Source organism: Sander vitreus, chromosome 1, assembly GCF_031162955.1.
Source record: "Sander vitreus isolate 19-12246 chromosome 1, sanVit1, whole genome shotgun sequence".
Lineage (NCBI taxonomy): Eukaryota > Metazoa > Chordata > Actinopteri > Perciformes > Percidae > Sander > Sander vitreus.
The window spans coordinates 6,316,705-6,343,247 of NC_135855.1; the positions used below are offsets into that span (position 1 = coordinate 6,316,705).

General features: G+C 42.6%; 1 protein-coding gene across 2 annotated transcripts; it reads left to right on the top strand.

Annotated features, from left to right (window-relative positions):
• Positions 1-1,633: 1,633 nt before the first annotated feature.
• On the top strand, positions 1,634-24,607 carry bnc1 (basonuclin zinc finger protein 1). Of its 2 annotated transcripts, none has more exons than XM_078255395.1 (5): positions 1,634-2,015; positions 13,398-13,500; positions 16,056-16,291; positions 18,917-21,030; positions 22,197-24,607. In XM_078255395.1, exons 1-5 carry the CDS (start codon positions 2,001-2,003, stop codon positions 23,002-23,004), a joined length of 3,276 nt encoding a protein of 1,091 aa, XP_078111521.1. In that variant the 5' UTR covers positions 1,634-2,000; the 3' UTR covers positions 23,005-24,607. The 2 variants fall into 2 exon arrangements, with proteins under 2 accessions (XP_078111521.1, XP_078111613.1); XM_078255487.1 differs by lacking the exon at positions 1,634-2,015 and adding an exon at positions 4,928-5,028.
• The last annotated feature ends 1,936 nt before the right edge of the window (positions 24,608-26,543 follow it).

Consider the following 26,543-nt stretch of genomic DNA (forward strand, 5'->3'; position numbering starts at 1 on the left):
CATATAGGATATTTAATTCATAGCTTTTCAAGCTTCAAAATCATCGTCCATGTCCACGATTCGATGCATCAATTATTTGATTAATTTCAAGACCTCTGTTTCACATGTACCAGTTTTCAACTTGGATGTCGTGTCCACGTCAACTTGTGCTTATGAATGGGAAACTTAGATTTAGAGCTGAACTGATTAGTTGATAAATTAGTTGACAGAGAAATAAAATTGGTGCTTTACAAATGATGCAAAAAAAGGTTAACAAAAGTACGCAAACGGTAAATACTAGGGGCTGGACAGAAGAACATGTAAAAGACGGAAAAATACAGTCTGTACACTAGATAATGCTTCCATTAACATAGGCTATAGGCTTTAATTACCACCAAGTGACGTTTCGAGCCTATTCAAATAATCAATTAATTGTTAACAGGCAGGCTAACCGTAATCAAAAGGGATTTTTCAAGCAAAGCTGCCAAATTTCCTACAATGGCTTTTTCACTAAATTAGAGACCAAATGATTAATGGAGAAAATATCTGGCAGATTAATGAATATTGAAATTAGTTGCAGTCCTACTGGGTATGTTCTGAAAGTTAAAATATATCTGAGTTGGCGCTTACAGTAATAATACAGAAGTACCTGAGAGGTCAAACAAACGCGGACGCCTCATGTCAGCGCATATGTCCCAATATGATAGCTGAGCCAATATTTGAGAAGTGTATATATAATCAAGAGAAGCTAAAGTTCTCAAATGCTGTTAGTTAACAACCTGTTAATTAAAAAAACCTTCTCGGAATAAATGAGTCTAAAACTGACTCTTGACTTATGATTTAAATCTGAATCTACCTAATGAGTATGAATAACGACACTTTGAAGTCCTCAGTCCTCAGTGCTGTGGACACATTTCGGTGAGAACCTAAAAAGGTGTTGAGGTTTGATACCCAACCCCACGTACACGTATTCCTAAAGATAACACAAATTTGGTTTTTGTCATGTGTGAAGTCCCCCTCCTCCCGAGACACTCAACACAGACACTGACACATTCCTGATGGCACAAGGCATAACTTGTTATGGAGGGTGTTCACAGAGCTGTGTTAAGGTGAGTCCAGACACACACACACACACACACACACACAACACACACACACACACACACACACTGTGCTGTGTGCACCGAGAGGGGCAACGTTGATTTAGGGCATTACTCAGAGGCACACAGAGAGAGAGAGAGAGAGAGAGAGAGAGAGGGGGGGGCGGCAGAGAGAGTCTCCCCTGACTGCATTAGGAGAGCCTCCAGCCTTTGTGATTCCTTTTGATCAAATCTCTGTGAAAGATGAGTGTCATGCCCTCTTCCAGCCAGCTGTGAGGGGACTGCCCTGTGACTCTGAGGGGGTAGACGTGTGTGTGTGTGTGTGTGTGTGTGTGTGTGTGTGTGTGTGTGTGTGTGTGCGTGCGTGTGAAAGAGCATGCACACCTCTATGTGTGCATGCGAGCATGTGTGTGTGTGTGTGTGTGTGTGTGTGTTGTGTGCGCAGGCTAGGGAGGGAGCAGGCAGCTCCTGAGGTGAGAATGCCGAGTGGGAGGATCTCATTCCAATCCCCTGTGCCCAGTTTCAATACACACACACATACACACACACACACTGAACATCTTGAGTAGTTTAGAGCCAGTCCACGGCAACATTAGAGGAGAGAAAGCAGAGGAGGCGTGTGTATGTATGTGTGTGTGTGCATCTGTGCAGTGAGAGTAAAAGCACAGTGACTACTACTCTTTTTGTGGAGTGTCGGTGGCTCTGTGTTTGTGTGTGTGTGTGTGTGTGTGAGAGAGAGAGAGACAGAAGACTAAGAAGCGGGGCACATGTGTGTGTGTGTGTGTTGTTGAAGGAGATGCTGCGGGGTGTGATGGCTCTTTTGCGTTAGTATTTGAGCGGACAGGAGAGTTGAAGGCAGTTGTTTTGTGGGACTCGCGGGGAATGGCAAACTCCACGGTATCCTTGGAAACCTCCGACTAAATGACAATGGCTGAGGTAAGAGAGACGGCTTTTTCTCTGCTCTGCTCGGCTCACACACACACACCGACAGGGCATGTTTAACAAAGACAAAGTGGAAGGAGTTTATGTAGATCCGAGTGACAGGCGGGAGGAGTGCAGACTTTTAGGAGAAATAGAAAGGTTTTGTATTTTAGGATTACATACATGTGCATTTGCGACTTTCGGTGTGACGAGACATAAGTAGAGACATGCCGATACAGACTGTAGTTTTGCTGTGATTGTAGATTTATGTTGTATAATCCATGTTTTCTTAGGGATTTGTTGTTACGAGTTGTCACATGGTGACCTGTAGCGTTGGATTTTTTTTAATTATAATACTAGTACCAAAACTCAGGTTATGTGTCTGACTTTCTGTATTATACCGAAGTGATTGCAAAGCGGGGTTTTTTTTTTCAACAGTTCTAGATGCGAAATGTTTCCGAAACACACAAGAAGTTCGTCAAAATAAAATAGAATAAATAATTGGCAAATATTTAATTCAAATAAGGAACTAACTGTTTAAAGAATACGTGAACATGAATCAAACTCTGTTATTTGATGCTAGCTTTTGGTCAATTGACAGCCTATGAAACTGTCCGCTTTCCTGAAAGTTTCCATCCAAAAAGCTGCCATTTCTGTAACTTTAAGTCGCTCTGAAAAACACTTGCCCATGCAGTCACTCAGTGTGGACACAGATTGTCCTCGCATGCCTTTCTAAGAATCCGGAGACAACTCCCAATAAGCAATAACGGCAGCTTCAGCACAGACAAGTCAGGCTCCCCCCTCAGTAGTGAGTGATTCTCCTTTTCTCCATTTCATTCTCTTTTCTTAAATCAGGCTCTGTTTTTTTTTTTTCTTGTACCTACTTTTGATTGATTCTTATCAATTCTTCAATTAACTTCATATTCATCGGTTTTATTTTATTGTATTACGTTTAGTTATATTCTACCACTTCCACCCTGTTGAGAAAAAAAGTCCAAACCTCACCTGGGCCTGTTCTCCATTCACCCGTCTGTCTGCCTGTGTGTGTGTGTGTGTGTGTGTGTGTGTGTGTGTGTGTGTGTCTGTCTGTCTGTCTGTCTGTCTGTCTGTCTGTCTGTCTGTCTGTCTGTCTGTCTGTCTGTGTGTGTGTGTGTGTGTGTGTGTGTGTGTGTGTGTCTGTCTGTCTGTCTGTCTGTCTGTAGCCTCCTGCCTGTTAGCCAACAGCCTATTGGAATGTTATTTAAGAACAGCCTAATGTTTAGTTGCAGCCATAATGTAACAATTAGCTGAGCTGTGTGTGTGGTGGTGTCGGTAGCGGCAAAACACTCTTGCCGCACGCGCGCGCGCGCGTGTGTGTGTGTGTGTGTGCGTATGTGCACGTGTGTGTGTGTGTGTGTGTCCAGACAGTCTGCAGTTTAACTTCCACAGCAATATGAGATGAAAACAGATTTAATGAAGGAAGCAAAGTCCATGTGCAACAGATACAGTACTGTCTGATCATCATGCTGAAATCAAAACAATTTGTTCTTCCTTTATGTTTCAGCTAATTGAAAAAGCCAATTGCAATTACTTACTTATTGTTTTACCACATTTTTGATTCTTTTTTATTTACTAATATAAATCTGAGAGACACTTGTTAAGTCATATACCATCTTCACGATTTTGAGCCTCACAATAATGACAATGTAAATACATTAAAAACTCCTGAAAATGATGATACATCTGATGGATTGCTATGGTTATAGGATATTTAATCGGTAGTTTAAGCTATGTAAAATACATCCACAGACACTATTTGTAATGTCAAACAAGTTGCATTTAACCTTAAATATTGCAGAGCAGAGTGAATTCAGTTTGGTATTTGTTGTTAAATCAGCCCTTATTTTACAATATCAAAATAATAATAATAATAATAATAATAATAATAAAACAAATAATTCAAACTGATATATTGAATTATGATCAAGCTCTGCCATCATTTTGGCATGAGGAGTCGTTTTTGTCCCTCACACATTTTATGTTCCTCTAACAGGTTGCCTTTTTCATCGTGTGAGAGGCCATTACTTCAGCGATCCATAAAAGTGATTTAGATTTATTTGTGTGTGTGTGCGTGTGTGCGTGCGTGCATGCGTGTATGTGTTTGTTAGAGTAGAGTGGCCTATTGTGGCTTTCCTTTAACACACTTGTGTCCTCCGCTTTATTCCTGCTGCTATCGCACTCTTTCTACCTCCAACTCTATATGTGGGTGTCTCTCTGTTCTTCTTTAGTGCTGCAAGGCCCCGAGGCGCACGCACACACACACACACACACACACACAGACAGAAAACGACACATAGGGTCCTGCTCGTCTTTACGGAGTTGCACTTCGCTTTGTGTGTGTGTGTGTGTGTGCGTGTGCGTGTGTCGGCACTGGTGACTTTAGCCTGCCAGCCTCGTGAGCTTCATTAGGTTCATGATGGTCCATCGGTGCGAGGATGAGACGGGTGGGTGGGGGTGGGGGGGCAGGGTGTTTGTATCTGCCCCTTCAGCGGCTCCTCAAGCTGTGATCCGCCCCTCATGGCCCCAACCTACTCCCTTAACACCCCCAAACTCCACACACACACTCTCACACACACACACACACACACACACACACACACACACACACACACACACTCAGCAGCCACCCCTTGCGTGTGCTCTGCGCTGCCACCAAAAGGCTTGTGAGGATTTGTCAGCCAGATGTGACAAGATTGTCAAGAGGCAGGCGAGGAGAGAGGGAGATCTGATATTAATCAGAGCGTAGCTGGGAGCCAAACTCTCTCAGACTCAGTGTACTAACATGTTCCCCTCATTTACTCCCTCTCCCAGCCAAACACTCCCTCCGAGTTCCTAACGGGGAGACACATACACCAGGAAGCCAACCAAACTTTGGCTCGCCTCCTTTCTTCCCCCCTCCTCCCCCCTCTACCACAAGCTCGTTGTCTTTAAGATTTTTTTTCTTTTTTTCTTCTCAAAAGAAGCCAACTCTTTTCTCATGGATATTCAGGTAAAGATCTGCAACCTTTTTGTCTGCTTTGGTGTTGAAACATGTAGTGTGTGTGTGTGTGTGTGTGTGTGTGTGTGTGTGTGTGTGTGTGTGTGTGTGTGTATGCGCGCTTTCTTGTGATTGACTGCTGGATGAGTATGAAATAATGAGTTTTTCATGCTGTCTTTGGGCTGTATGGACTCTTAATAGGCTCAAACACAGCCTGTCACTACTTGTACTCGCTCAGGCTTTTCCTGGGTTTATTCTCTCCTTTTCAGGTCCAATGCCGCGTTAAAGGAACGCTCATGGCTTTAGTTTTTTTCTTTGTTCTTCTTATTTAAGTGTATTTTAAAAGCTTTTACTGACACAGAGTTTACTCTAAAGGAAGCTGTTAAATGAAGCACAGGCCGGCTGAGCGTTTGTGTATGAAAAAAGTCAAATGTTTGATGTACGACTTGATGTAATCGTTTTGGAGAACATCCCAAGTGAGTGATATATATATATATATATATATATATATATATATATATATATATATATATATATATATATATATATATATATATATATATATTTTTTTAAATCTGGTGCTGTGTGTTAAAGTGCTTCCTCTTTCTCCGCGGAGTGACATTAAATCATACGCTGGGGCAGGATCACGTTGCCTGCCGAGCTGCTCATGTATCGTAACCTCACTTTAACGAACACTTCAATCAATTTGTCAATCGTCAATTAACATTTTACTACCTCGCTGTCACATACACAACTCGGTCCAAGGCGTGATTTATTCATGAGAGACTTGTGTTCTTTGCTCGCACGGCGCGCGCACGCACACACACACACACACACACACACACACACACACACACACACACACACACACACACACAAAGCCTTTGGCCGCGGTGGGGCCAGGTGTATTCAATGTAGCCAGAGGTTTTGGTGCTGAGGTGGTTTTTATTGGTGGAAGCCGGCGGTAGCAGGATATCTGAGTGGTACCAGGAACACTGTCCTCCCACTAAATTCCTGAGCGTTTCTCTGTGTGTTCTGGCTGGGATTGAGATATTTATTTCCTCTGTGTGTGCGCGTGTGCGAATGTTCAGCTTTTCTCGATCGCTGTGCCGCAGTTTGTGTGTGTGTGGTTTTCTTGTAGCGGCCGTTTAAAACACATGTGGCCCTTTAATTTCAACAGCTAAGCCGGGTGAGACGTCACGCTACATTGTTTATTTCATTAGGCTACATTTGTAAGCGTGAACTGCTATCGTATGTCATTTCCTTCATGACTTTGAAGTTAAATGTATGAAAAGTTACTTTTATAAATGTTTTTTTGCATATTTAAAAACAGCTGCACTTTGTTTTTGTTTGTTTTTTTAAATCATTTTTTGACCGATTCATTTGTTGATTGCTTTTACGGTTAATCAATCAAAATTAAAAAAAAAAAAAATTTAAAAAAAGCCAGAAAATAGAGAGAGTGTACATACCGACAGCCCTAATGGACTTTTTTTTTTTTTTGACCATCAAACTGAAATCAAAAGATATGAACTTTTTAATGATATAGAACAGAAAATAACTCCAGTAAATGTTGAACGTTCATCTTTTTTTTTCTCACTTCATTGAGAGACTAATTGATCAATCAGCACACTTCACTAACTTTCTAATAAAGCGCGCTTTATAAAGCCTTTATAAAGGCTTTATAAAGGCTTTATAAATTGTAACAAATTGCTTTATTCATGGCCAACAAATCATTTACTAAGGCTTTATCAATTAAACCCTTAATCAGAAGGACTTCTGGGAGAAGGACGAGCCAAAAAGATTCAACCCTCAAACATAAAAATCCCATTGTTTTCTTATAACTGATCTATAAAGCATTAGTTAATTTGTGAACCCTTTAAAAAATCCCCACTAACTAACTGAATGTAGTTGTACATTTGGGAAAGTTGGGACATTCTGGAAACATTTTGTAGCCAAGAGATCCTGGAAACTAACCACACGAGCATGGGGCAAGTTTGCAAAAAAACATCCTAATAAGAGAAATAATTAGTGATAATAATCATGAATGGAATTATAAACCGTAACAATCCACAGTCCAAATCTTAATCTCATTCCCGTTTTTACAACATGAGGTTTTACATCCTGTCTAGCAGAGCTCCCATGTCTGGCTGCTTCCAGGAAAGTTTTTTTTTCTTCTCCAGAATATTAGTATTAATTTGTAAACAAGTCAAGCTTCTATGAACGAAATGTGTGCCACGCAATTCAGGGATCATATTTCCCATCAGGAAAACTCTCACGTCCCTGTATTTCCCTTGCCTCATCATTGTCTTGTTAAGTGATTAATGGCTGATAGTAAAACCTGATCTGCTCTCCCTCGGCCGTCACTCGCTCGGATCGCCCTGTTGTTATTCACTCTCTGGCACCACCAACGCCTGTTTCCCCATCGAGGGTCCGTTCGTGCCGGCCAGCTGATAATTGATTATAGTTTTCCAGCGCATTGGGCCAACAAGTCCCCGTCCGTCCCCGAAACTGTCTCCGTCCAAGCAGCTGTTCACTTCCGCCGAGTCTGTAAAGCACCGTGGCTATTCAGGACATATTGCCCGATTTGATTTTAAGAGGCAGAAAGAAGCATTTCATTTCTTGTGTGTGTGTGTGTGTGTGTGTGTGTGTGTGTGTGTGTGTGTGTGTGTGTGTGTGTGTGTGTGTGTGCGTGTGTGTGTGCGTGTGTGTGTGTGTGTGAGAGTCATGGCTGCAGCCCAGTGGAGGAATGAAGATGATGTTCCACTTTGACCAGACAGAACATTTGCTCCTTTTTTTTTGCTTTCTGTTTGGGCTGCAACTAACGATTATTTTCATAGTCGAGTAATCTTTCTAATTATCCGATTAGTTGTATGGTCAGAAAATGGTGAAAAATGTGGATCAGTGTTTGGCAAAGCCCAAGATATTCAGTTCACTGTCACAGAGGAGTGAAGAAACTAGAACATATTCACATTTAACAAGCTGGAATATGTACCTTTTTTTCATAAAAAAAAAAAAAAATGACTCAAACCGATTAACTGATTATCAAACTGGTTGGCGATTAATTTAATAGTTGACAACTAATTCATTAATCAATTGATCTTTGCAGCTTTCTGTTTCTGTCTTAGAATGCATACTGTAGTCATTTTTATATATTATATCCATATATTCTATATGTTAAAAGTCACCACACAATATTTTCGAAACTGTCATTTCAGCATTGTAAGAAAGGCGAGTGGACTGAGACAGTGATCTGCCAGACATTATAATAGTTAAAAATGTAATGGAAATAATGTATACAGGTTAACTTTAACCTGAATCAAATCCAATACAAACAGCCGTTGGTGTCTCCTCTGTTTTTATGTGGAAAGGTATAGGCATGCACACTCAGGATTGGGTCGTCATGGTACAGTATGCAAACACTGTTTTTATGTTGTCCCTGCCTTCTTCACCTCACAACTTTCTCTTTTCTTAACCTCACCTTCTCTCTCTTTAACCTCCCTCCATGGCCTCTATCTGTCCATCCTACACAGCCTGCCCTCTGAGTGTACACGGTCTCTCAGCCCAAATGCCTCTGACTGCAACAAATAGAAACCGAGGGACTGAGGGCTGGCTGCAGAGTCAAGACATACACAAGGAGACTGAATATGCTTTCACTTTGCAAAAGCAACGTTGCCCGTGCCATACAAATTCATACACGACAGAGATAAAGAGATTCAGAGAGACCAAGGCTGTAAAGGTTCATAGTATCAGGAGAAGAAGTTTTTATTTGATTGACTATGTTTTTAAAGAATTTTTCATTCCTCCACATTATTCAAAATCCAATTTTTTGCAGTAGTCTTAACTTAAATCCACTTGCTCATGTCGGGGCTTTCAAGCGCATCTCCCAGTCTTCATCAGCAGACGGAGTGTGTTTTTCAGTTGTCATGGAGTTAGTTTAGTTGTTATCACATATACATAAGTGAACCTGTTCCAAACCCTGAGATGGTGGTTGAAAGCTCTGGGAAAAAAAATGTAGTAATTGGATCTTATTTTGATTAGATTACGATCAGGTCAAGAATGAACACAAACGGAGAAGCTCTGAACTAATACAAATGTTGCTACACTCATCTGGTTGCCTTCAATTATTACTGTGCGCTCACAGGAATCAACTTTACAGTGAGGAGGTGGGAGTTTTGCCCCAGGTTTTACCTTTGAGGCTCGGCCCCCAGGAAGTGCGCCGGGCTTTAAAGCAATTTGACATAGCGGCCATAGCGTGGCAACACAACTCCCAACCCGTCATGTGATGCCCTCTGGCCCAAAAACACTTTTTCCCCATAGGGTTACATGGTGAAAGACGCGTCTGTAAATCAGTCGATATATTCTTGTGGATGTACAGTGGATATATTCTTTTAAGCATCACAACCCCCGTGAAATGATTAATTTCTCTATCAGAATTTGATCCATTCAGATCGATAACATTTGGAAAGTCTAGAGCCGCACCATTAAATCATTTAAAGCTATAGTGCGTAGTTTCTGTCGCCCCCATGAGGAATTCTAATTAATGATAACAACACTGTCGGAGCATCCACATGATACAAGCCTTCCGTGATCGCCCCCTCCTCCACACAGTTGCTAGTAGCCAAGGAGGACACAGAGGATTAAAAAAAAACATGGACTCTTCAGAAGAGGTCATTAGCTTCGCTCGATTTTCTGCGCACAAACGTCGCCGGATGACACCATTTAGTAAACATAGCCATATAGAGGACAGATATTTAGAAATGATGTTCGGGTTCGGGTCGGCCTCGGTCACATCAGCGCGATAAGGCATTGAACATTTAAGAAAGCTTATTGTGTAGGTGTGTGCCTGTGTTAACGTGCGCTTGTTGCCCCATGTACGCTGATACGCTCATCTGTTGACATTTTCGAAGGCCTTCCTGTAGTTGCTTAATAAAACACAAACAAATGTATGTGTCATTAACATGAGAAAAAAACGAGATTTTAACTGTGTCTGGCTCGGGTCGGAGTCGAACATAAATATCTTAATGCCTGTCGGGCTCGGGCCAGGTTCAGTTACTGCTCTGTCGGCTGCGGGCTGGGCTCGGACAGAAAAATGCGGCCTGATCCGCACTCTAAGCCATACTGAGAAATACAGAGAGAGTTGTGTGGAGCTGATGGTCTTAATTAGCTTTGAATCAATTATATTTGGCAATGGCTTGAATGTACTTAAAAAGTGAACGCACTAAAGCTTCAATCCCCATTGAAGTTAGCAGAGCACTAAACAGGAAGTAGCCGGCTCAGCCGGCGGAGGACTCTAGTGCGACTGCTCTAGTGAGGAAGCAGCGCCAGTATTTGGCTCCATGATGTCTTTATGTGCTAACTCTCTCGCACTGTCCCAGGAAATTATTAGTTATTGGGAGGGAGGAGGGGTTGCTGCACTGGCCAGTTTTGATAATTGGGGGGGCTGTAACCCCCCATCCCCCCTGTAAATTACGCCTATGCCTACACCCATTGTCATGTATTGAACAACCTGTACTGGAGAGATGCTAATTGGAGGCATGTGTCCTGTATTCGAAGGTGTGTGTGTGTGTGTGTGTAGAGGAGGGGCTGATGTGTTGCTACACTGTTATACATCAAAAGTATTCAAAAACACTGACCCAGCCGCATCGTTTGGTGCAATTAGTCTTCTTGTCAGCGACGTCAGTGATGCGTGCGAACAGCCGTGGCTTTGTTGTGACAACAGAGAGAGAAAGGGACGGAGGGGGCTCGGTCACAGAGAGCCACTGCTGCCTCCGCCTGCCCTGCACTGCCATGTTTCCTTCTTCTTCTTCCATTCAGTTTATTTAAGAAAGGGACAGTGCCAATGAATTATTCATTATTAATACTCTTGATGAAGGATCCAGAGGAAGCAAAATGTTTTCCATAATAATTGGTTATGCTGCAGCAAGAGCAGTGTACGGGATTTTCGTTTGCTTTAAGTTTTAGTGTCATTTTTCCAACGCACCTGCATGGAAGAATTGTTTGAATGTGCGAATTCTTTCTTTAAAAAGTTGACAGTGCAAAGTAATAAAACACATGATCATACATGGGCTAAAAATGACAAAATTAGCCAAAAGGCTATTTTTCATCTGTAGTCCCCTGGCCTTGATGTTCCTCTTCTTCTTTGTCTCAGGAACTCATGAAATGAATTGCTTATTAAGATGAACGTGTGTGTGTGTGTGTGTGTGTGTGTGTGTGTGTGTGTGTGTGTGTGTCTGCGTGTGTGCGTGTGTGTTACAGGCTGGCCACCTGATTGAGATGTATATTAGGGGGAGCAGCAGCAGGAGGTGTGTGTGTGTGTACGCCCACAGTGGGATGGGATTAGCCTAATTGGGCCGTGTTAGTTCTCGGCGCTCTGTAATGATGGGATTATGTCGCTGAGAGATGAGCAAAAGGGGGTTCTTACACCTCACCATAGTCCGGACGAGGCTGAGTTAGCCAGCCGGAGATAAAAAGCCGACAGAGAGGGCGATAGAGACAAAAAGGCAAAAAAGCAAAGATGTCACGGGACTGAAGGCCAGAGGTATAGCCCGCTGTGTTTCAAGGCCAGGTAGCTGCCGCCGCCTTCACCTCGGGTCAGTGTATCCGTCCTAATGATGAGAGGTTATTGCGAGGTGAAATAATGTGATCCCAGATCTCAAAGACAGGCCCAGCCTGGAGCGCAGAACCAAGCGGCTGACTAAATGAGGGTGGAGGAGGGGGAGGAGGTCCCCTAACCATCCACACACCCACCCACACATGGTCTTCTTTCCGCGCTCGTAGAGAGTGAGGGAGCTCCGGTGAGGAGCTAAGCATGCCGCTCATGTATACTAAACCCCCACTGATCATGCATTATAGATGCAGAGGGAGAGAGGTGGCGTAGCGCAGCCACTCTGTGCTTTCCAGCATGTAGCACTAACAACTGTGGCTTTGATCATAAATCTGATGATGCTCGTCCCTCAGTTCCTGGTGTGTAAATGCTTTTTTTTTTTTGTCCAAGGCGGAGAGAGAGAGAGAGAGGGGGGGGATCAGGGTTGTTCTTAGTGTATTAGTGAGTTGGAGTCCTCTCCGCAGGGTCGCTGCCAAGTCAGCAGCTACCCAGAAAACTTGACTCATTACTGTCATTCACTCCTCACTCCTCACTCTGAGGCTCTCTGTGTGTCTGTCCACTCACTCTGATTTCCTGCACGTTCGTCCTGAAAAGATAAAAGCCATTAGCAGAAGGGCTAATGGAAAGAGTCCTCTGACCGTGTGTGTGTGTGTGTGTGTGTGTGTGTGTGTGTGTGTGTGTGTGTGTGTGCGTTATAGTTGCTTTATTTTTCACATGCTGCCTTTTAAAATTGTTTTATTTTGAATATTTGTAGTATTTAAGTATAGCTTTTACATTGTTTGGCATTCTGTAGACAGCAAATGAAGAATTTCATTGTACAGCTAAACATGTTTCCTTACTGTACATGTGACAATAAACTTTGAATTAAATCGTGCGTGCGTTTATATTTATTGATTGAGATGGTTTTGGTCCAGGTGTGTCCGAGACCTTTCGTGTTGATGTAGATAAGACCTGCCCTGCAGCACTACTGACACACACACACACACACACACACACACACACACACACACACACACACCTGTACCTGTTCAGGAGAAACCAGGCAATGAGAGACAGAGCAAAATTACTGAATGGAGCTCTGCTCTTTTTTTCCGTGGGCAACTCGATGGTTGTACATTTTTCATGGAACGGTGTGAGATCAGCAGCGTTGCAGACACACACACACACACACACACACACACACACACACACTCACGCTGACACTTCTTAGCTGCACAGACAGGGGGAGGCGACAGGGCAGATTCTGTATTAGTGCTATTATGTTGGATTTATACAAATTTGACCAACCTTTGGAATGATCAAAATACAAAAAAGGCGTAACAGCTCACATCTTTGATGTTAGGAATGTAGAAATGTTTCGCAGCCCAAATGGAACGTCAACGTTTTACACTTGCCAGCTCCAGCGGCTTAGCTTCTGCCCAAGATCTCGAAGTTTACACCAATATCATTTGATATCATTAGTCGGGCTGAATTTGGTCAAATGTGAATATTTGCAATATTTTCATTTTATGAAATGATGGAGCCAAAATAATTGTCTATCTGGGGTTTGAATAATTCGGTCAATATATACATCAGCTGCTTAATAAAACTGTTGGAAGAAGAAAATACAGATACTGTGAATTTAATTTATAAGAAGAGCATTAGGATGGTAATCAAGTTCTGAAGGGGTCAGTAATTCCATTAACATGATAGGGTGTACTGTGTGGTTTAAAAACAGGAAGTATATTTTTTTTGTGCTCATCAAAATAAGAAAAACTGTGTTTTTGTGTGTTACCAGGCTATCTGCTGCACTTTGGTGAACTGTAACTGTGACAGCTTCAAGTCTGGGAAGCTGAAGAGGAGGCAGTGTGAAAACTGCAAGCATGGCTGGGTGGCACACGGTAAGAACAAAGACATTCAACCGAGGCTCTGTTCAATAATATGAGTATGAGTATTAGTTGGTATTTTCAGAAAAATACGTACCTTATCACTCACCACTAATATTATCAGAGTTTTCGTTTCATTTTTCCCAGTGTCTATTTCTCGGGAACATAAAACATTTTGATAGCAATAACCTTCCCAGCCATTGAGAGATTGAGAGTCTCCCATCACAAGATATATATATATATATATATATATATATATATATATATATATATATATATATATATATATATATATATATATATATATGTTTTATATTATGGATCCAAATTCCAGAGTGTCTATTTTTGCTTTTATTTTATTTGACAGCAACCTATCTTTAGAAGAGATGTATCTGTCATTGATCAGGATAACACGCTGTCAACAGTTTCCCTACGGACTAGAGAGATGAAATGAAAAGTGTTGACAGTGTGTTCTGTGGAGTATCCAGAGTCACCGGGATACTTTAGGGACACAGATGTATTGGCTATAAAGTCCCAACTAAAGGCCCCATTCATTTTTATTTAACCCTTGTGTTGTCCTCGGGTTAAATTTGACCCATTTCCAAAGTTTTTTACCAGAAATATGGGTTTCTTTCAACCAAATTGCCCAAAAAATAACATGGATGCATGGATTCACATTGTATGCATACAACATTCTTCGCAGGTAAAATGAATGATTACTTTCTTAGCATTTAAAAAAAATGTTTAAATGGTTTCATAACAGTGTCAAGACTAAACTTTGACATACATACCCGTCTGTCATCCACTCAACATCCTCTGATCTTAACTATTAATCAAAATAATTCACAATTTCTGCTTTATTTTAACTAAAAAAAAAAAATAGGTATAATGTCATATCAATTAGGTTTATTTACCATGAATAAAATAAGTGACAAAAACGTTTAAAAAGAAAGCGTTAAAGGCATCGGAAAAAGCACCCAAAAAAAATGTTTACCCGGAAGGACAACAAGCTCATGGTCAGAAATGAAGAATGCTGTCTAAATGTTGTATTTTACAGCTTTCAAATGGACTGTATGGTATTTAAAATGAAAAACGACTGTGCCATAACGGGTTCTTTTTGTTGCGTTGTTATTGTTACTGCTGTTGTGAAGCCTCTCAGTAACAGTTACGTTGTTTACAGTCATTTTATTTTTTTATTTTTTTTATTTAACCTTTATTTAACCAGGTGGAAGCCGTTGAGAACAGGTTCTCATTTGCAACGGCGACCTGGCTAAAAAAAGCGTAAGCGTGCGAGACAACATACAGTTTCACATTCAGCGACAGGAGTACAGAATACAATATGCTACATAGAGGCTACATAAAGTGTAGATTAAGTAGGCATTACAAAGCTGGCACAAACGTGTGGTGTAAGTAAGCCGAAAGGTACGTGAAAGTGATATGGCGATAACACAGTATACATTAATAGACAGTGTATCACCGCTTAAAGGGTCAAAATACAGATATTGCAAATTGTGGACCAGTTAGTGATTTAGAACAGTTATAACGCAATATGCATAGAGAGACAGTCTGTAAGAAGCTAAAACGTAGTGAAGAGCCAATATACAGTTAGTGCAGGTTGTGGTCTAGTTAGTGATGTAGATCTGAAATAACACAGTAAACCTGAAAAGACAGTCTATAAGAATGCTGAATGTAGTAAAGAGTCAATATACAGTTAGTGCAAGTATAACATAACTGATGTCTCAAACATTTGTGTACTTTTCCCACCCGTTTGATTCATCCTCATCTTAATTTAGTTTACAAAATGATCTGCTGATTATGAACACATGTATTCAGGAGTAGCTGCAGCTCTGCATAATGAACTTGAATTTTTTTTTTTCACTGCTGCTACTTATTATTCACACTGTACTTATTCAGGCTTCTTCTTGCACTGTTTTTGCATTTTTGCACATGCTCGTACAGTTAATGTTATTACACTGTGTGTGTGTGTGTGTGTGTATATATATATATATGTATATATATATATGTGTCTATATGTATCGTTTATGTTCTTAATATGTATTTTATGTCATTTGCGCCTGCCCTGTCAAAGACAAATTTCTGTCACTCGTGACGCACAATAACGTTTTTCTTATCTTATCTTATGTCCGTACTGTATTATGTTGACACTGCACTACAATAGAATTTGTACAATCCATTTGAAACAATCTTTTTAATCTAATCCTCTTTCACTTCTACTTAACGTTTTTATTTCTTACTGTAGCTATGTTACTTTACGTTACTTTATACTCTTATTGGCTCTTTTCTTACGCTTATTTACCTTGAATTTGACTGTGAGCAACTGCAACTAAAATGATTTCCCTGAGAGGATCAATAAAGTATTTGATTTCTATTGCTTACATTTTATATATATATATATATATATATATATATATATACTTGTTCTAGCCTCCCTTGTTTCTCTTTGCTCAGTCCGGGGTGAACTTTCATACAAATCTAATCCTGTAAACTTTGGTGTGTGTGTGCGTGTGTGTGTGTGTGTGTGTGTGTGTGTGTGTGTGTGTGTGTTCTAGCCCTGAGTAAACTGAAGGTGCACCACATGTACCAGAGCAGCCAGGTGGAGATCGTGCACTCCAACGTGGTGTTTGATATCTGCAGCCTGATGCTGTACGGCACCCAGGCCATCCCCATCCGCCTCAAGATCCTGCTGGACCGCCTGTTCTCCGTGCTCAAGCAGGAGGAGGTCATCCAGATCCTCAACGCACTGGACTGGACCCTGCAGGACTACATACGGGGATACGTGCTCCAGGTTAGCAGTGGGGGAGGGGGGAGAGACTATTTTATTGTGTGTGTGTGTGTGTGTGTGTGTGTGTGTGTGTGTGTGGTGTGTGTGTGTGTGTGGGAGGGGGTGTGTGTGTGTGTGGGTGTGGATGTGTCAGTCTCAGGTCTGTGTGTTGAGTACAGAGCAGGAGTCAGAATCTAACCTAGCTTAATATAAAGGAAACAGCTTGCCTGGTTCTGTTCAAAGTTTAAAAATACAGCTGCAAACACCTCTAAAGTTATGTGCTGGTACTATTTTTTTGGCAAATAAAACACGTGGGTGCAAAGACTGTGCACAGCATCCTGAAGCCTTGTTGTCACAGTGAGGTTGTCAGGTTTGGGACCATTGGGCCTGTACAGAGACCAAAAGATGCTGCAAATTTGAACATTCACTAGCCATTTGGCTTGTGGACAAAAAAAATAATTTTAAACTGAGGTTGGTAGGCCTGTTTTTGAACTTTGGACTAGAGCCCTGCGTGGGACTGTTTTCTCAATCCTGCTCCCGGCTGTTCCCAGTTCTGACCATTACCGCCTGCTCCCACTGTGTGTGTGTGTGTGTGTGTGTGTCTGTCTGCTACTGCCCGCACCACAAACATTAGATTGATTTATCAATAGATTGACCATTGATTTTATGTCTGCTCCTGTCCCGCAGGAAAAACTGTGTAATATTGATAAAGATATACATACCTATCGGTAATAAGTAGCGAAACTACGTTCTAGTGCATAATTCCATTTGTACTAGTGCAATAATTACAGTTATTCTAGTGCAATAAGGGCAACATGACATTGCATTCATTTATTTATTACACTTATCATTTTTGAACATGTGTTGATGGCTGGGGTTTGTTTAGTTGGGGCACTGTAACAGATTTTATGTTAGTCCCGTTGATTGGATCCCTCAGGTTGCCGTAAGAAAATGGGGCGGGCCGAGGGCCCGGGAAGGAGGAGAGAAAGAAAGAGAGGAAGTAGAGGAGGGTTAATGAAGCGTTTGGCTGGTGTTCAACAATGCAACGTGTACGTTCATTGTTTCCTTATAAAACCTAGCTAGGCGAACCTATGAACAGCCGGTTACAGCACTGATCAGGAGCAGCGCTCTTAAATCCCAGGACCCGCTGTCTATTCTCGGACCGCCCACTCCTTTCCCCGCAGTAATGTCAACACATCCCACAAATCCCGATTTGTGTTCCCGATGCAGTCCTCTACTTTGGACAGTTAGGCTAGCTCTGGCTTGGTTTCCCCCTGCCTCCAGTCTTTATGCTAAGCTACTTTGACACATTCTGACCCCAGCTCTGCGCTTAACACACTGACATGAGATTGATATAAAATCTCCTTATCTAAATCTCTAAAGACATGTAAACTATTTCCAAATGAATGAAAAGCTATTCCTTTAAATATGAAAACAATTCCAACGTAGCATGTGGTGTAATTCATCTCAGGGTGGAGAAGCCTCTAAAAACAGCCTGGAGGCCAACATGCGACCCTAAAACTCTATGATCGAGCGGGAGTATATGAAGGGAGAGACAGAGGGAATTTCTGAGGAAACCGAGGGAGGAGGAGGAGGGAGAAGAGGAGTCAGTAAAGCAGGGCTGAAGACAGGAAAGAGTAGGGATGTGATGTAGCGACCAATGCCATGAACTCTCTTGGTACCCTGCCTATGCAGCCGGCTTGATGCCATGGTAGCACCAGCTCGGGGAGGTCTCCGGACTGTGCCGGGTACATTTGTAAATATTATGTCTTCTGCTTCAGATTTCCTCTCAAGCTGGAGCCAAGCCGGCCGAGGCCTGGGCTGCAGGCACCGCGTCAGTGTGAGCTCTCACTTCGATTAGTACATCATCAAGTATTCAAGTTGGGCTGCGTTTAATTCATGTTAACTCATCTAATGGCCAACGTAGAGTCAGAATCCTCGACAGGCACCCAATGAATGCTCTGTGATGAAAAATTAATCACGGTTACGGCACGAAGCCGCTCCTCACTTTCAAAGACACCCAAACTCACATGTGATTACTGCTGGGCTCAGGGAGAGAGGACCTGCTTGATCAATGTGAGCCGCCCTCTGATCAGTGTACGTGTGTACGTGTGTACGTGTGTGTGTGTGTGTGTGTGTGTGTGTGTGTGTGTGTGCACGCGTGAGTATTTATTTTTGAATGCCTTTGGGAGTGTGTATATGTACGTGACTGCTAGTATGCTTGTATACATTTTCTCACCAGGGTCTGTGTGTGTGTGTGTGTGTGTGTGTGTTTGTGTGTTCTCTGTCTGCTTCTGCTGATGCAGAGTGAGTACATCCACATGATTTAAATGAAGAGAAATGACCTGCAAGATGAAACACTGTGCGTCTGTGTAATGAGGCTTCTTAGGGTTCTGCAGTGCCTGCTTGTATTAACACTCCATCTGATTCCTTTATTTAGCTGCCCTGCCAGTCTGCTTTATAGGGTGTGTCATCTAAACCACTCTGTGAATACATATGAGCAACCCAACAGACACTTATAGTGCTAATGATGAAATTGTTCTCTCTCCTTTCTCTTTTTTCACGTTCCCTCTCCTTCTCAATCAATTTCATACCCCTGCCCTCTCCCCTCACCTGTACCGTGTTGCTTACTTCCTGCTCTGTCTGCAGGATGTAGCAGGGAAGGTGCTGGACCGGTGGGCCATCATGACGTTCGAGGAGGAGATTGCCACACTGCAGCAGTTCCTGCGTTTTGGTGAGACCAAGTCCATAGTGGAGCTGATGGCTCTGCAGGACAAGGAGGGCCAGGCAGTGTTGGTTCCCAGCACCCGCACCAACTCAGACATCCGCACTTTCATTGAGCGCAACACCCCACGCACTGCTGCCAACCTCTCCACATCCAAAGTCGATAAGCTGAGCACCAACAGCATGCACCACTTTGAGAACTTTGTCAACAGCATGGCCTTTATGCTGCCCTTCCAACTGTTAGGCTCTGTTCCTGCTCCGTTTCTGGGCTCACCAACAGGGGCACCGCCGCACCAGCACCACCAGCAGCACCAGCAGCACCAGCAGCCATTCCGCGGATCAATGGAGCAACAGACTCAGAGACGAGATGATCAAGGTCGGGATAGTCTAGGAAGGGACAATCCTCTCCCTCTTTCCCACCCTCCAGAGAGCAGCCTGCTAGGTTCCAGCTCTGTCTCATTCACTGCTGATCTAGACCAAAGCGGAGACAAGCCGATGGACAGCCTCTCCACCACCACAAAGATCGAGGCAGAGGACTTCTCCACTAGTGACAACTACTCGGATGGGCCATCCACGCCGTGCACACCCTCCATGAGCTCTGACGTAACCCAGATGTCACCCGAGGGCAAGCTGCGCTCTTTGGACAGGAATGGGTGCGGCGGTGGAGGGGTCTCAGGAGGAGGTGGGGGAGGATGCTCTTTGAAGAAAGGTCGGGTATTTTGCAACGCCTGTGAGAAGACATTCTACGACAAAGGCACTCTGAAAATCCACTACAATGCAGTGCACCTGAAGATTAAGCACAAGTGTACCATCGAGGGCTGCAACATGGTGTTCAGCTCGCTGCGCAGTCGCAATCGCCATAGTGCCAACCCCAACCCGCGGCTACACATGCCAATGAACCGCAACAACCGGGACAAAGACCTGCGGGGCAGCTTGTCTGGTGATGAGAGCTCTCAAGGAGAGAAGAGGTCTGAATATGGAACCCCCATCCCTGTCTGCTCTGCAGAAAGCCATAAGTCAGTGCCCAGCTACATGGTGAGCCATGTCGACACTGGCTCGAAACTCCACAGCAGCTCGTTCCCCAGCATGGGCCAGAGTGGCATCCTCTTCCCTAACTTAAAAACAGTACAGCCAGTCCTGCCTTTCTACCGCAGCCTGGTAACTCCGGCAGAGCTTGCCAACACCCCAGGTACACTACCCTCCCTACCTCTGTTATCCTCCTCCGTACCTGTCAAACCCATCACAGCACCTGATCCCTGCATGACAGACCCCATACCAAAGAAAAAGTCTAGGAAGTCAAGCATGCCAATAAAGATAGAGAAGGAAGTCATAGAGCGGGACAAGGAGATGGACAAGGGAAGCAGCTCTGAGGACGAGGCTCTTTTACAGGACAGGAACAAGGAAGAGTGTGATGGACGCCGAGCAGAAGGGCACATGTGCGCAAGACAAGCTAGGGAGGAGAGGGATGCGAGAGGAGCTTTCATTGGGGAAGAGAAGCAAAGGGAGGGCGCCAAGCATCTGTTGGACCAATCCTTAGATACAGAAATGACAGCGAGGGAGGACAAAGATGATGAGCAAAGGCAAGCTGAAACAGGGTTCATCACCTCTGCACCCTCCCCCTTCCAAGACAGACTGATGGAGAATCACTGTGACAACAACTTACTCTGTCAGGAACCAAATGGCAATGAAGAAAGGGAGGACAGGGAGCATGCAAACTCGCAGCATGCAGCTGACAAGAGTTCAGAGCTCAAATGGGATGAGGGTGAGCACAGGCTGACTAACGGGGGTGCTCTCCAGCTCATAGATCGCCAGAGAGAGGGATTGAGATTGGACAGCTGTGTAGACGACTATGGTGACTCAGGTTTGTCTCACCTCGACCCCAACGCTGACCTGCCACACCACTGTGAGATCTGCAGTAAGACCTTTAAGAACCCCTACAGCGTTAAGATGCACTACCAAAACGTCCACCTGAAGGAGATGCACCTGTGCACAGTGGACGGCTGCAATGCTGCCTTCCCCTCTCGCAGGAGCCGAGACAGGTGAGAGGCAGCCATATTTTCTTATTGTTCCAGCGTTTGTTATTAGGATTGCTGACAGATGTAAGCCTGTACATTTAGCTGTTTCCGAAGAGTTCATATCCCAACTCCTAGGCGTGGCTGTTTAGCTTATTCAGGACATATACAGTTGGTATATATATATATATATATATACACACACAGCTTCATCATGGTTCCACTTAGCAGAAATCCTGTATCTCAGCAATATAGCATCAGATCAGGGGATCTCAATCATGTGCTACTGAAATAGGGCTGGGTATCACCAATAATTTCCCTATTTGATTCTGTTTCACAAGGTCCCAATTCGAATACATTTCTGATACCAGGCAAATTTCAGTTACAATACCAATTTTTCTTGGATATAAAGGATATTCTCAGAGAACCTATGCTGTAAATTGTACAAGCAAGAAGCAACCCTCAAATATTTTTTAGAATGCACCAGGTTAATGTTTATTAATTCACCACATCCATGGTAAAAAGTCATATATTAAAAGATTTGGGGGATTTTATTAATCAATACTCAAACAAAGATTTTAAATGGAGAATCGATTATTTTAACCCAGCCCTATATTGAAACATGCAAACACTTGGGCCCTTATCATCATCACCAAATCACACTTTCTGCATTCATGTAGCTGCAACTATCTGCGTGGTGGACATTTTGTCACCTGTCCACACAGGAGCTGCACAGACTCTGTGCAGATGTCTGCATGCTACCAAATGTATTAAGACTGTACACATGGACAGTTGTCCTCACTTGTGTGAACATGTGCGCATATGCAGACAGTAAATGTAGTATGAACAGAACTTAATATACTGTAGCACATACTACATATTGATTTACATTTAAAGGGAAGTCCATATTAGATGACTGGATCTGACACTTCTGACTGTGTTCTTTTCTTTACACTTCATCTGTTAACAATAAATAATGTGGCAAAAATAGCAACAAAAAAAACTGCTGACTCTATAATCATTAGGATGACTTATAGGAGACATTCTTGCTTTCGTCTATTGCTTTGGCAATTGCTTCAGTCATTTCAGCATGGCAATAAGAACGTATATGTTATGTGGTTTTAAGTTATATTGGATGAAAGACGTTCACCATGAGGTGTAATACATTTATTGTATGTTTTTTTAATCTACAGACACAGTGCAAATTTGAACCTACACAACAAACTGCTGACCAAAGACTCATTCAGCCCAGCCAACACCCTATACTTGCCCTCATCCCACTGTAGAGACAGAGACTCTGTTGGCCGGGACTACTACCAAGACCAGCGGGACAGAGATCTGCCCCATCGAGACCCAACTAGCCAAACCTCTGTCCTCTTCCGAGGACACAATCGCATGGGCCTGGTCTTCCCAATGAGCAAAATGTCTACTGCACCAACCAGTGCTGAGACATCTCCCTTAGGAGAAATGGAGGGATTAGGAGTAGGAGAAGGGGGTGGAAATGGGGACGATGGGGCAGTCTTGGACCTGAGCACTTCCTCCTCTGCCCCACCTCGTGGCAGCGGCAGTGCTCAATCTTCCTGGGACTCAGATGGTGCCGGTAGTGAGGAAGGGGAAGGGATTGAAGAGGATGAGGAGGCGCTCCCCATGGAGGACAGTGATGAAAGCTGCGATGGGATCGGCATGGGGAGGCCTGGGGGCGAGGAGTTGGCACTCGGGGAAGAGAGGACCCTGGGCTGCATTGGGGGAGGACAAGGCGGGCTTCAGGGAGGCGGGGGTGGATCTCCCATAACCTGCCACGTCTGCCAAAAGGTCTACAGCAACAAGGGCACATTCAGAGCCCATTACAAGACTGTCCATCTGCGACTGCTTCACAAGTGTAAAGTCCCTGGCTGTGAAACATCCTTCTCCTCTGTGCGAAGCAGAAACAGGCACAGCCAGAACCCGAACCTTCACAGGAACCTAGCCGTTAGCTCAGGTGCCACGATAGACCAGGAGTAGTGATTTGAGCTCATATGGCAACATGACTGATTTCCTTGGTTCTAATTGTCTTTTTGTTGTTGTTGTTGTTGTTGTTGTTGTTGTTGTTGTTGTAGTTGTTGTTTTTGGGCACCTAAAGAAGGCTCACCAATTAGCACTTTTTAAATTCCATACCGTAGTCCAATTCTTTTGTCATATTTTGGGGAAAAGGAGAGGAAAAAAATAAAGTACAATAAGGAGTTCATTTGTTGTGGCAAATGCAACTTCCTTTTGTAACAAATGGCTTCACAAACATCTGTGTTTACACATCAACGTATAAAGAATAACCGAAACATACACTAAATTCATTTACAACATTGAGCAATGCAACCGTCCAGTCTTAATCCTTTGTTGTAACGCAGTACTGATTTTTGGTTTGCATTGGTTTGCCTTACAGCCCAGTTAAAAAAGATTAATTTGTATGAACTGAATTTATCCATGTGTTGTCCAAAGTGAGTTAATCAATGAAACTGTATCATGCAAGTTATTTCTTTCTGGTGTTTTTGTTGTCAGATATCCATATCTTCCCTGTGAAGCTGTGCATAATGTATTGATCAAAAGCAGTAGTGAAGTAACCTCTACATGTGTCATTTCATTCATTTGGACAATAGTTTTCAAAAATAGTCTTTGTTGAAAAGCTATAGTGTTGTGAGCTTGACCAATAAGTTATTGTGTGGTATTATATATGATCTGTCTTTACTGTTTAGGTTGTTGCATACTTCTAATGTTGACCAAAGATTTCTTCAGCCCACAGGTGTGTATAGAAACCCCTTCATTATGTGTGAAGGGTTTGCAGTATTAAAAGGGCCCGCCCAGTCTTCTCTCATCTACTTTGTGATTAACAGCAGTATTCAGGGGTGGGCTCTGTTGTAAGATAAAATAGAATTCACCAAAACAAAACAAAAAAAAAACAGCTTTTGACTGATCAGGGTGAATAGAATATCTTGATTTTGGTGGAATTTTTGTAAACAAAATCTGCTCATGGGACTAGACTTGATTAAAGTATTGCTCTTGTATTGTTTGTGTGGTTGCTTGCAGTATCCTGACTGACTGGACAAACAGCAGGAAGATATGCTGTGTCTGGAGGCTAGAAGCATGTACTGTGAATAAGTCAAACACTGAGAAATAATAAAAAAGAAAAAATGCAATTTATAATAATGGCCCCACACGTGAGCACACCCTAAAATAGAACTGGTAAACAATATGTTTATTGAACTGTATATTCTGTGAATAGAGTAATTTGTTATCTGAAAGAAACCAAAAAATATACTGTATAAAATAATGTCACCACTAACATTACATGTTTTTTTTTTTCTTTTCTTTTTTTGTGAATGAACAAGAACATTGTGTTGTACATTATGATTATTTCACCATGGTCTATTGTTCTGGTTTTGCTCTACAATCTGCATATTGTTTTCATTCTGTATTTAAATGGAATGGGCCAGATTTAAGATCCACTTTGTTTGTTGTTTGGATTTGTTAAAAAAAAGGAGCAAAATCGACATATGTTGACAGGTGTTCATGTTTCCTTTGATTTAATGTTACAATATTCATTCCAATTAAATAAAAAGCCATATGTTTGCAAGCCTCATTCCATTCAATTTTATATCCATTATTAGTTGTTAGTATCATTGTGAATGAAATATATTTCTCTGTATAATATTTGCACATTTCAGGAGTGCAGGAGAGCACCTATAAGCCAAAATGAGCAAACATCATATTGGCATATATATGTTTGAAACATGTTTAAGTACACCAATGCAAAAAGACAGAATTGTCGCCTTGCTCATCTCCGCATCAGTATCATCCGATCCAGGCTGACTCCCTCGAGTCCTTGTAAAACTCAGTGTTAGGCGGAGCAACACTGATGAGCCTCTAACAGACACACATAGCGATTGACTCCTGGGAGGATAACATACAGTCATTCAAAATAGACTTTTTGATTTTTCACCCAAATTACAAACAAACACAGTTTCTCACTTCACCTCGTGCAGTATTACTTGTTTTTTTTTTATTGTTCAGACTGCCAGCATAAATCCATTATTTGGCATATCCAGATTGTATCCAGATTGATTTTCAGAAGTCTGGACAGCAAAAAAAAAAAAGGAGCTGGTTTGAAATGCTATTCCAATCGGATTTCTACAGATGTGTCTCAGTATGGATGCTCTGGCCACACATCCCCCGGGAACGCCGACACAGCCGACAGTGCTGACACTGCCACCTTTGCCAGGCAACAGCCACGACATAGTGTCAACGGCTGCATTGATGAATTCGCTGTTTATCGGACCACAAATGAGATAAGAATTAGATAGCTAGCACACCCATGCGATCCCTCCGCCTCCCTTTACCACAGCTTGCAGACTACTTCTTTGGAAGAATGCGTACGGCAGCTCCGGAGAAGTAATCTCCTGGCAGGGGGAAGTGAGCTGCTGGGCTCATTTTGTGTAGCCAGTGTAGCAGCAAGTATGGTGGAATTAGCAAGCTAGCTAGCTAATTAGTAGGTTGCTTCCTAGTTAGCTAGCGTTAATTCCACCATGCTTTTATGCTACACTGATTAACGTTACAGAAAATGAGCTGAACAAAGTTGTCACTCATCTGTGATGTGAGTGTGTGGATAAAGAATTAAGTTGTTCAATTTTACTCATTCAGCAGCTGGCTAGTTAGCTAGGTCATGCTTCCATGTTGGAAAGCCACATCACCAGCGTAGCTAGATGGTTACTGACGCCAACATCGTTACCACAGCAATCCATGCATAGATTGGTGATGTCTTGACACACAAATCTGATCAGATCACTTGCAAATAATGTGTAATTATAAATAATATATAATATAAATAAGTGCGGACAGTGTGTCAAATAAATCTAATTTGAGAAACAAATTGGATTTGCCTGCAGTGTGGTAGTCTCAGACTCCTGCCATGAGGGTAAACGGAATTGAATTTATGTTTCTCGCAACACTGCGTAATGTCACAAGGATTTAGTAAGGCCCTATGCAGAATGTTGTTTTGGGGACCCTATTTTGTGAAACTGTGGTAGGGAGATTCCAAACCATCTAAGGTAGTGGTATGCCGTTACACATACAGTTTTCACTTCAAAGTTAATTGGAACATTTGGTCAGCTAAAAATGTTTTATTCAGCATTCTGCCAAACAAGCTAGCTACTGCTAGTGTTGGTAACTTAAGGGAAAGTTTGCCAATTTTCTGTACTGATGTAGTTCTGTTCTGTACATGCTGATGAATGGCGCCAGTACCCAGAGGTCCGCGATTAGCCGCTTAGTGATGGTCAAATGAAGCTTCGCGAACCACTGTCTTTATTTTCTGAGCTCACTAGATGGCGCTCTCTGTTCATCAAAGGGTTGAAAACACGCTGAATTTCCATTCCTTTAACCTTTTTCTTTGAACAGAGAGTGCCATCTAGTGAGCTCACATAATAAAGACAGTGGTTCGCGAAGCTTCATTTGACCATCACCATTAGCCGCTGGTAAATCTCCACTGGACGACTCGCTTCAGAGGGGTTGAAAAC